Raw genomic sequence first — 12,866 nt, 5'->3', positions numbered from 1 at the left:
TAGGCCAACTATATTTGGTGTATAGAAATATCTTACGATGTTCATGTTAGTCAAACAGGTTTTTTTGGGCAAAAGTCTCATTTTCATGGTTCATTGCTCAAATTTGCTAAGTTTTTGTGTTTTGGCCATCTGTTTTTTTTAAATGTTAAGCAATATGTCAACTATATTTGTTTTATGAAATAATTGTATGTCTGTCTGGCAGGAACCGTTTTGGTTCATTGGTCAATACTAATTTTCCATGCTGGCTGAGTCTGTTTCCTTTATATCTTAAGTAATATGTCATTTATATTCGGTGGATTACAGCCGATTTCAATGAGTGTGTAGGCAAAGGTAATATGTTTGGTTAGCTTGCTTGCTAGCTGAACTGTGAAGTCATTGTTAGGTTAGGTAAACTACCCTCATTTAAGAGTAGACAAGTCCGACATATAACCAATCTGTCTGTCTGTAGGACTATGCTACTTCAAAAAGAGGTTAGTATGCCTTACCTAACAATGACTTCACGGTTCCGGTAGTAAGCAAGCTAACAAAGATATTACCTTTGCCTACACACTCATTGAAATCGGCTATAATGGATTATATTAATAGTGTATTTTAGGCTTTGATTACCCGACATTGACCTCGTGTTCTTGGATCATAAATGTTGATGAGATAAAACTGTATGTTAGGACTATCAATATAAAATCAATGGTCACTATTGTAGGCGAGATATTTCAGCGTATGCACTTTTGTTTTATATAGGGTTGAAGAGTATTGTTTTGGAAGTTGTGCTCACAGTATCTCTATAGTTGATAGAAGATTATGCTCTACAGTGGCGGATCCAGCCATTTTAAAAAGTGGGGGTTTCCAACCCAGGATAAAGGGGGGAGGTCCAGCTATATGTCCCCGTTCAAATGCATTGATCCGCCCCCAAAAAGGGGTGTTCCAACCCCCAGAACCCCCCCCCACCCAGGATCCGCCAATGCTCTATATCCAATAACTATTAATTACCTTTTGACCTGCATGGTGATTATGTTTATGTTTTTATTTAGTTATAATGTACTAGTAATTTATTTGATAATAAGAATTTAAAACTAAAAGGTTAAAAAAAACACCAACCTTGCTTAGAGTTATGCATCAATATGTATGTTAATGACACTTTTCTGTTATTTTATTATATTGACGTCTGATGTGTTTTATTGGGTTTTTTTTATGGTTTCTCTTTTATGAATAATCGAGAACTTCAATAAGCACGAATAAACATAGCATAGAATGGTAAGACATTTTATAAATATGCTCATGTTTCATTTAGTTACAATGCGGTTTAATACGGTAATGTTGAGTGGAATGAAATATAAGACACCATGATCCAGAGAAAAACAATTACAGCCGATTTCATTGAGTGTTAAGCCAAAGGTAATATTTTGGTTAGCTTGCTTGTTAGCTAAACCATCAATCAGGTACTACTTTCGAAGTGAGTCCAGTGACCTAGTCCAACAGACAGATAGATTGGTTATCTGTCCGACTAATCTACTCTTAATGGAGGGTAGTTTACCTAACCTAACAATAACTTCACTGTTCAGCTAAATAGCAAGCTAACCTTTGGCTACACACTCCATGGAATTGGCTGTAAAAGTTAATAATCCACAACACTCTATACAGATAATAAAAGATTGATTAACATGAACCATATCAAAGATCAGTGATGGAATTGAGTCTTTCAAAAGCTTTACTGGTGTCCCAAGTCATGTTAACTAGTACATGTTGAGGTTCCTCGATACAAATGGAGAAAAAAATTGATGTTATTCCACTTTGAAAATTACTCACGAGTACAAACACATCTTCTAGTAATATAAAAGTAAATGCATTTTATGTTTATGAAAGATAAAAAAAAAAAACGAATTTGTTTGGCATTTTTTTCATTCTTCATATAACTGCAAAAAAAAAATTACATTTGATACTGTCCACTCAGATACACCCTTTTAAATCACCTATAATATTTTCTATACCAATGGCCCCATAGATGCATAACAAGGCATACGAAAATAAGAAGGTGTAGTATGATTGTCAATGGAACAACTCAACCAGAGACCAAATAACATAGAAGTTAGCAACTATAGAGAAATGTACAGCTTTCAACAATGAGCAAAACTTATACCGAATAGAAAACTATAAAAGACCCCGTAAAATAATTTAAAATATTCTGAAATTCATAAATTATTTCTCTATAATTCTGAATTCATATTTCAATACTTTGTAAGCAACACATGTAAATTCCTAATATAACAAATTTAATCAAACAACTAGTATATTTAATTTTGTGATCAAGATTTATTTCAAGCTGAATACTAGTACAGGATATAATTATCAAAAATCACTTTCATCATCATCATCATCAGCATCATAGTTTATCGGACTATGTTTGAGTGCTGCTTCAGCTAATATTTCCATCGGATTTTTTGGTGGTGATTTTGGTTCTGGTTTCACACTCGTGTCGGAAAACAGATTACTGGTAGGAAATCCTTGTATCTGCGGGTTGAATGTGGCAGACATTTGCCCGGAATTAACATTTGGAAAGAAAGGCATTTGATGATACATTGGATATAGATAGGGATACGGAAACTGAGGTTGAGGCTGAGGCTGACACATGGGGAAAGCTAATTTGGCGGCCTTCATGTTTGTAGAAATGTCATCATCTTCAATTTTCATGTTTCTTTTGAAGGAATTAACCTGGAGATTTTCTCTTTTCTTGTCAATGGAACAGAGAGCTTCTGAAAAGTCCAAACTGTCTCTTCCATTTTCAGTTGGTGCCTCGCCTTTGAAATGTGTTTTTAAGGCAAATAAGTCCCTCATCAATACAGAACCATCAATATATTTCCTAGGATTCGAAGCTCTTAATCTCTCTCTCATATTGCTGATAAAATCATGTTTTCTAGTCAGTGTGTATGTCTCTAACATTTTCTGCTCCTCTGTCATTTTTTTCATTTTCTGCTTTAGTTGTCCAACCTCTCTTTGTTTTCTTCTTTTTTCTATTGTATATTCAGGATGCTTATCAACCTGGCCACAGTTGCTAATTGACATACAGGGCAGTTTTGCGCAGGGTTGGTTGTTTTTGTTTCCATCTGCCTTATGTCCTGTTTCATGACAGTTTGTACATCTTCTTGCTTGGTCTTTGGCCTTTTCTACTAGAGTCATTGTATTAAGTTCAGCTTCTGAATGGTCCAGTTGGCGTTTAAGTGAGTAAATTGCAGCTTTGTTGGCGTCTGAAATTTTGCCCATACTTGGCTTCTCTGCAGGCTTTTGTTTGGAAGTAGCTGACAACTCACACGACTCACTTACATCTTTCAGATTCTTTAACGCATTTTGTAACTGTCTTTTTTTGCCTAACAGCAAACAAATGTTAGCCTCTTTAAACATTATTTCTATATCTTCATTCACACGAATGCATCTCAAACTCCCAATAGTATCAAATCCGTTTTGCCTAAATACTGAAGAAAACGATTGAAACTCTGGACCTATTTGTACCAAGAACTCTTCTACACTTAACCCATCCATTATCAATTTTAACATAAGAATGAAACACACAAAAAGTCATGTGACAAATGAGTTGACAAATGAGTTTAACAATAGAGAAGTCACATAGTAACTCAGGTAACAGAATATCCAAATGTGGGGCTAACAGCATGCTATTCATGTTCTACACTTACCTGCTTTGAAAGTATGGATGGCATACCTATACATTTGTCTGGGGCCATATGCAGGTTTCTTTAATCAGATTCTACTAACATTTTATAACAGACAAAATATTTCAAATTTTTAACTCATATATTATATTGATATTTATTCCCAAATCTCATGAAGAAAAAAACAACATATAGTAACATTACAAATTTACAATTGTTCCGAAATATCCTAAATAGACATAGTATTGCCGTTTAGAATAGCTAAAATTTGTCAATACTTATATCACAAACATGGAAAAATCAAAAGCAGGGAGATTTTATAAAAGAGGAAAATTATTACAAGAAGAATTACAATGTAGGATTATAGACAATTTTGGTGAAGGAAAATCTGTTGAAAAAATTTCAAAGTTAACAAATGTAGATATAAGAACTGTTAATAAAACTATTCAAAGATATATGCACACTGGAACAATTACAGATAAACCATATAGGAGACCAGCTGTTTTGGTCAATGAAAATATTCTTACAGCAATTGAGTACTATCTGTATAGACAGCCATCGCTTTATCATAAAGAAATTCAAAACAAATTAGTCAATGATGGGATATGCCAGCCTGACAATGTGCCTAGTGTTGTTTCTATATGCAGAATTATTACAAAAAAACTTTGCTTCAAAAGGAAAAAACTAACCATTAAAGCTAAAGAGGGATTAACGGATCAAGTTCAAGCTAAATTTGACTTGTTTCTACACAATATCGAAAATATTAATCCGTTTTCAATTCATTGTTTTGATGAAGCTTCTGTTGTTCTGACAACTGGTAATAGGAAATATGGACATTCTTTACCTAGTGAGAGAGCCTTTGAAATTCAACGGTATGCATCAAATGCAAATTATACCATTAATCTGATGCAAAGTCCGTTAGGAATTGACTATTTTAACATTATTGATGGTCCCTCAAACGGACTTCATTTGCTTAACTTTTTTATCAACGCATTGCAAGAAACTGATGTACACGGTAATGCGTTTCTTACTCCTGGCGATGTTGTTGTAATGGATAATTGTGGTTTCCATCATGGGCGATTTACCGAAGCTAACCTAAGAAATATTTTACAACAACATGGAATACGACTAGTTTTTCAGCCTCCTTACCATCCTGAACTTAATACTTGCGAACTCAGTTTTTCTAAAATAAAGTCCTTTTTAAGGAGATTTCCAGATTATTTACATGAGTATACCGAGTTAGCTATATGTGATGCAGTAAATGACATTTCACGTAGTGATTGTTTTGGTTATTTTCAACATTGCGGCTATATGTGATTTTCACAGCTGACTTAAAACTTGTTTCTAGAAGTAAAATAAATGTGTCATTGTTTTATGACTTATTTTATTTCTTTATATAAAACTGACGAGACATGTGGTATAAACATAGGACAACAAGCCAACATAATCTTTTATGGACCATAAAAACTAATTTTTCAGACTTTAAAGGAGGTCATATATCGGCATAATTTACAAAAAAAAATGTAGTTTGAAAATGTAATTTACTACTCCTTGACGTATTTAACCAAGATACCTAACATTTCGCAGAATAAAGTGCTTTAAGTTAACTTATGCACGTGTTATGCAGTTGTTTGTAAGTTACATTTACAAAAGAGCGTACCAGTGTGTTAGCAACTTGCCTCCAGTTTTCAGTTAAGACATCTTAAAATTCACAGAAGATTGTGAACCATTAAAAGTTGTGCTCATCAAGTAATAAGTCGTATAAAGATAATTTTCCCGTTTTCTTATTTCATAGATATCAATCATAAAACAAATATTTTGTTTATTTTCTTTGGTTACATCTTCTGACATCAGACTCGGACTTCTCTTGAATTGAATTTTAAATGTACGTTGTTATGCGTTTACTTTTCTACATTGGCTAGAGGTATAGGAGGAGGGTTGAGATCTCATCAACATGTTTAACCCCGCCGCATTTTTGCGCATGTCCCAAGTCAGGAGCCTCTGGTCTTTGTTAGTCTTGTATTATTTTAATTTTAGTTTCTTGTGTACAATTTGGAAATTATAGTATGGCGTTCATTATCACTGAACTAGTATATATTTGTTTAGGGGCCAGCTGAAGGACGCCTCCGGTTGCGGGAATTTCTCGTTACATTGAAGACCTGTTGGTGACCTTCTGCTGTTGTTTTTTCTATGGTCGGGTTGTTGTCTCTTTGATACATTCCCCATTTCCATTCTCAATTTTATGGAGATCATGGTGGTATGATTGTCAATGCGAGAGCTAACTATCGGATCCACCAAATGAGGTGGATGTTAGCATTTATAGACAACTGTATATATGACCTTCAACCATGAACTTTTTTTACCGTACAATCAGCTATAAAATTAAGGCCCGACCCGACCCGACATGCAAAATGTAAGCTATTCAGTACTGACTATTTTCTATTGCAGTATATTTTAAAGAACATTATGGGCCAATTTAGTATTTGATTCATTTTCATCATTTTTATGAAGGTGTCAAATGTTTTGCTTCATTCATGTCGATTCAATTAGGAAGTAGTGATGGAGAATATTTAGATAGTTCAACATTGGAAGGATTGAACTCATGTGGAACAGCTTTTCATAAAATTACAAATCATTTTAGAAACATCGAATTATGATGACCCTTTCTCTCTGTTTTTCCCTAATCCTCAATTTCTTACATCATAATTTAAATAAAAATGTAAAGTCAGTATTTTATTTTGATACTGAATGTTGAAAAAAAACTGAAAGCTAAAATTCCTAACTTGTTCTCTATTATCAAACATTACCAATAATAATATGATTTGAATTTGTTACATCAAGTTAATTAACTGTAGTTGGTTATGATTAGCAAGTTTTAACTTTAAGTTTTACACGTTTGTTTACAATACATCCTGACAGGTAAAAAAAGATTGGAAGGTGTCCAAAAGTACATATAACTTGATCATTAAATCTAAATGAAGTAGAGACATAAACATTATTTATCTGAAACTTTAAAGTAAGGTAATGTTTACGGACCAAATGGTAGTTCATAAACGCTGCCATATTTTCAATTCAAAACTGCAGATTTTGCTGGTTTGTTGTTTTTTCGTTGCATTTTTAACTGTGAATGATATTAAGTAGTATGCTAATTTTTCTTTTCTGTGTGAATATAACAGATTTTAGTTTTAAAAAATTTGTATATTGTATATATATGAAGAAACGACACCTAGAGCATTACACAGTTTCATGCATGGGGAATACTCAAAAAGACACTATAAAATAAAATAAACTGCTTATTCCCGGCGTAAATATTTTAAACAAGACATAAAACGTTACTCCGTTTTTAATTTATTGTAGTAAAAAGTTTTTTAATTCAATCAAAAACTGATAGAAATGAAAATCATTTGCAAAGTTTTCTAGGTAAACCAACATACATATTATAATAATAAACAGGCTATTGATATAAGTGTTTTCATTGGATGATAAATTGGTGCTATGCTCCTCCCAATTTAAAGGTAATAATGATTTCATGGTTGAGCTAACAGGGAAGCTAACCAAAGAATCTACCTATAGCTTCATACTCGCTGGAATCTGCTGTAAATGAAAACAAATTTGAAGACAAGTTTGTCATTAATAATGATTTGAACTCAAATCTTGTAAATGAGACACTGAATGGTGTAATTACCCATGACGAAATTATTAAAGCTATCAAAAAGGCGAAAAATAACAAATCGCCAGGTGAAGATAAAATAATCAATGAATATGTAGCAAATTCTCTTGACAGTATGATTGATGTATATGTTAATTTGTTTAATCTTATTTTTGATACGGGTACCCTGCCGGAGGCCTGGCTTATTGGAAACATAATACCAGTATTCAAGAACAAAGGATGTAAATTAGACGCCAAAAATTATAGGCCTATTACTTTATTGTCATGCCTTGGTAAGATTTTTACATCTATTCTGAATGATAGATTGGGGGAATTTGTTGATGAACTTAATATCATGAACGAAAATCAAGCAGGCTTCCGACATGGATACTCTACTAACGATCATATTTTTTCATTGTATGCACTCTTTGAGTTGCTATGTGTTAAACGAAAAAAATTGCATTGTGCATTCGTTGACTTTGAAAAAGCCTTCGACTTTGTTCAAAGAAACTCTCTTTTGTATAAGCTTGTTTTAAATAAGATAACTGGTAAATTTCTTAGAGTTGTAAAAAATTTGTATAAAGATGTGAAATCAAGAGTTGTACATAACAATGAAGCATCTGACATGTTTGTTAGTGATATTGGGGTCCGCCAAGGGGAAAATCTTTCTCCTTTATTATTTTCTTTATACTTAAATGATCTTCATGAATTTTTGGAAAATAGTGATTTAAAAGGTATACATTCAATTACATCTGATATAGAAGATGAACTGGATATTTATTTTAAGATATTTGTCTTATTGTATGCTGACGACTCGATTTTACTCGCTGAGACAAGCACAGATTTACAATTACTTCTAAATAGTTTTTCAGAATATTGTGAAAACTGGAAACTTAAAATTAATATTAACAAGACAAAGGTTATGATATTTTCAAAAGGTAGACCACAGAATAATTTGAAATTTTATATTAATAACGAAGAGATAGAAATTGTTAAGAACTATAAATACCTTGGTGTTATATTCTCTAGAAATGCATCTTTTTTTGCAACTAGAAAATATCTTAGAGATCAAGCTACTAAAGCTATGTATTGTGTTATAAAGAAGTGTAGATCAAACCATCTATCTATAGAATGCCAGCTTGACATGTTTGACAAAGCTGTTTTACCTATACTTTTATATGGGGCCGAAATCTGGGGATACGAAAATCTTGACATTTTGGAAAGAGTACATTTGAGTTTTTGTAAACATGTTTTACGGTTAAAAAGATCGACTCCAAATTTTATGGTTAACGGGGAATTGGGAAGATATCCGATTTCTTTATACGTTAAATTACGGATGATAAAATTTTGGTGCAACCTTCTTAATAACACACTTGATAACAAGATTTCGTCAATGTTATATAAGTTGATATATATTAATTATAATAAGTATGGAATTGAAAACAAATGGTTGTTATTTATCAAAAGTATCTTTGATAATTGTGGTATGTCAAACATTTGGCAAAATCAAGATTGTATCTCAAAAAATTGGATTGTATTAAGTATTGAACAAAAGTTAAAAGATCAGTTTAGACAAGAATGGTTTGCAAATGTAAATCAATCATCAAAAGGTTTATGTTATAAATTATTCAAAACAGAACTTAAATTTGAAAATTATATTACAGTTTTATCGTTAAAAAATGCACTGAAACTATGTAAATTTAGATGTGGCAATCACCGTTTGCCAGTGGAGACGGGGAGGTGGCAAAATGTTCAAAGACAAGAGAGGCTATGTCACCTTTGTGAATCTGCTGACATCGGCGATGAATTCCATTATGTAATGTCTTGTCCTTTTTTCAAAAAAGAACGATATAAATATTTACCACACTATTGTTGTACAAATGTTAATATTCTTAAATTTAAAAATGTATTCACTACAGTCAATATTGTCTTGCTAGAAAAATTGTGTAGATTTATTAACTTTATATCAGTGGAAGTCTGTCCTCCTGGTTAAACTACATTTATTTATGTATATTTCACACATGCAAAATATGTTGTATTGTATATATTATCATCTCTGTAACTATGTTATTTAGTTAATGAGAATAAAGATCTATCTAAATGTGGGACAATTGGGAACTGTTTTTATAATGATTAATTTGTTTTTATAGGGTGTTGCAGTTAATCAAAGGTTACTAATCAATGTAACTTATAAAATATGAACAAAATAAGGACAAATAATAATATTTACATATTTTATTTTGCTCATAGTAGGTACAATTGAAGTATCATATAATATAATATGAAGTCTTTAAAAAAAAAATCAGATCTCTACTTAGTGTCTTTGTTGTGGTGATGTCCCAAGCCAGGAGCCTGTCAGTTAGTGGTTGTCGTTTGTTGCCGTGTAACATATTTGTTTTTCGTTCATTATTTTGTACATGAAATGTGTCATTTGGTCTCTTTGGGAGAGTTTTCTCATTGACAATCATACCACATCTTCTTATTTCTTATGGAAGTCTGGCTCTTCTTTATAATTGGTGAAGAGTCCTGTTGACTGCAAAAACAATGGGAAAATTGGAAAAACAACCTTTAATAGTGATTCTTGGAAAGGCTGATCTGGAAAAATTCTAGACAGCAGCAAATTTAGAGAAAGTAGATGGGGGTACAAGAAATGATTTTACCAGAAGCATGTGCATCCCATATACAAAAAAATCTTTCAAATATGTATTTTTTCAATCAATTATAACAAAGAAGTTGAAATAATAAGATTTGTGTTCCAAAAAAAAAGAGAAAATTCCAAAATTGACAAATTGACAGAATGGTCAATTTGACACAAAAAAGCAATAAATTTTTATAAAACTTTCTTAAATTAACACCTACTTCTAGTTTTTTTTAAAGTTAGATCTATTCAGATTGGTCCACTCTATCTTTATTGAAAGTATGAAAGAAAAAAATAAAGTTTAATTGTGAAACTGGTTGGTTTTTTTTATGATGATAGCCCAAAAATGGATAACATTTGATGAAAACTGAGAAAATTATTAGAATTGGGTACTTTCAAATGGCTGTAGCAAAAATAAGTGCACAGCCATCTCATTTTTGTCACCAATTATTTTCTAGTTATATATAAACCCAAAAATCAGGTTCAGAAAAAAAGTTTAATTCAAGACCTTAAAAGATCTATTTCATATATCAGAAATATTATATTTTTTTAATCAAAAGTGTATCAATCTAATGATTTAAAAAACATTTTTTTATACTTTTATAAAATTAATATTAAATGTGCAATAATTAATTCTTGTTTATTTAGCAAAACAAACAACAGTTACCTTGTTTATCTAAGAACATTTCACTTAATAAAATAATGTGGGACAATCAGAACTTTTCATGTGGGACAATCAGAACTCTAAAATTTTAAAAAGTGGGACAATTGGGAATAAACCATTTCAACACATAAATTCCCATGCAATAGACCTATTGGTTACCTATAATTCTACGATACATTGCGAATTTTATTCAAAATTAAAAATTTGGCGACTATTCTAGATAATTTAATAAATTTGTCGACTATTCTAGTTTAATTTAATAAATTTGGCGACTATTCTAGTTTAATTTAATAAATGTGGCGACTATTCTAGTTTAATTTAATAAATTTGCTACGACAAAGAGGCATATTTGTCCCTGTTTTTTTTTTTTTTTTTTTTTTTTTTTTTATTTGGTTATAATTGTGTTGTTTTTACTTTCTGTTGAAATACATACGATTCGTTTTGCGATGGATTATTTTCAAGTTAACATACTTTTTATCATTAGCGTCATTTAGCTGGTGTCTCATTGTCTATAGCTAATACCCGATGTCTTCTTTTTATATTGAAAACACTATTTCCTTGTTTTTAGCATCTAAGAAAATGAAATGTTGTTTTAAAAAAGAGAATCTGTTGTATAATATGAAAACGAACACACAGGAATTCATTCACTTTGAAACCTTTTCTTTGAACCTAGATCATGACTTTCCACGGAATCAATATAAACCAAAAAGAAACGAATTAATATCGGTATACGTTTACAAACCTTCACATCTAGGCAGTGTATCATTCCATTTACCGGAATTTAAACAAGTAAGGTGTATCTGTCCACTTGTCATTGTGTAACCATCTTTACAATGAACAATCACCGATTCTCCATATTGGTATCGTGCCTTTCCGTCCAAAGCTTCCAAATGGTGATTAGAAAGATCTGGGCAAACCATTCCTGTTTCAGATATATTATTATCAGTTGATTTTAGTTTATACAAGATATATTCGGACAAGCAACATTAGATAACCACAAATTAAAGTTGACGTAAGAACCAAACAGTCTTGTCAGGCAACCTTAACAATGTTGTCATGGGCGAAAAAAAAATGCCTCACATTGAATATAATTATCTCCTTCCCAAAAAAAAATATGTGAAAAATATATAAATTCGCATATATCTCCAATAAATATAATATACATATGTCTGTTACAACTAATCGTTTGGTAAAGCATATGTATGTAACATTTTATGACCTTTTTAAGGTTATCGTGTGTTCGTTGGTCATCAAAGAATTCAATTTGATTTTCACTAAAAGGTGTGTCTAAATAAATAAATAAAAATCGAGCGAGTTCAATATAAAAAAAACTTGTGTAAATATTTAAACCGGAAAGTCGGATAAATGTGCACAATTCAGTATATTTTAATGAGATAAGCTTGTGGTCGAATATATAAACTACCATTCTTATATTTTCAAATATATATGTACCATTAAGACCGCTATGGACCGCTATCTGTTTCACAAATAAACGTATATGTTCCAAATTTTGAACCACAATCTCGTCCTCTGCTCGAATGTTACGGACTAAATTAGACTGTTACCAAGTTTAAAATTAAGAATGAAAATGGGGAATGTGTCAAAGAGACAACAACCCAACCATAGAAAAAAAAAAACTGCAGAAGGTCACCAAGAGGTTTTCAATGCAGCTAGAAATTCCCGCACCCGGTGGCGTCCTTCAGCTGGCCCCTAAACAAATATATACTAGTTCAGTGATAAAGTAAGACATACTAATTTCCAAATTATACACAAGAAACTAAAATTAAAATAATACCAAGACTAACAAAGGTATGTATATGAGCAATAGAAGCTGCCACATGAAGAGCAGAATCTGCTTACCTTTCCATACCATCTTAGAATACCCCTGGTTTTTGGTTAAGTTTGTGTTGCTCAGTCTTTTGTTTTCTGTGTTGATTTTTATGTAGTGTGCTTGCCATATTATCCTCGACGAATGAGGTTTGATGTCCCTGTTGTAGCTATCACTTGTATTTTAAACAAAATTTTATTATGTAAAAACTGCAGTTGTTTAAAAGAAAATAATATTCAAATGACTTAACGATGAGCGGTTGAAAATAAGGGCTTGCATAACATTCATAATATGGACAACCGTAATCAACTTGCGATACATACAAGCACTTTCATGTTTATGTAGTAGTGTCATATTTTTAAAGTTCGTCCGATGACGGAAAAATATTTTGACGTCTTCATTTTCGTTTTCTCCCAAAATACCCTAAG

General features: G+C 31.7%; 1 protein-coding gene across 1 annotated transcript; it reads left to right on the top strand.

The window, feature by feature from the left end:
* Positions 1 to 3,950: 3,950 nt before the first annotated feature.
* Positions 3,951 to 4,976, top strand: LOC139496468 (uncharacterized). Its single transcript, XM_071285094.1, has one exon. The coding sequence runs from the start codon at positions 3,951 to 3,953 to the stop codon at positions 4,974 to 4,976; it is 1,026 nt and encodes a 341-aa protein (XP_071141195.1).
* Positions 4,977 to 12,866: the final 7,890 nt, after the last annotated feature.

Source organism: Mytilus edulis, chromosome 1 (assembly GCF_963676685.1).
Source record: "Mytilus edulis chromosome 1, xbMytEdul2.2, whole genome shotgun sequence".
Taxonomy (NCBI): Eukaryota; Metazoa; Mollusca; class Bivalvia; order Mytilida; family Mytilidae; genus Mytilus; species Mytilus edulis.
This window is presented reverse-complemented; position numbering and strand designations above follow the sequence as displayed.

Coding starts and splice junctions, on each gene's coding strand:
- LOC139496468 (XM_071285094.1), top strand. CDS start 3,951: ATGGAAAAATCAAAAGCAGGGAGATTTTATAAAAGAGGAAAATTATTA.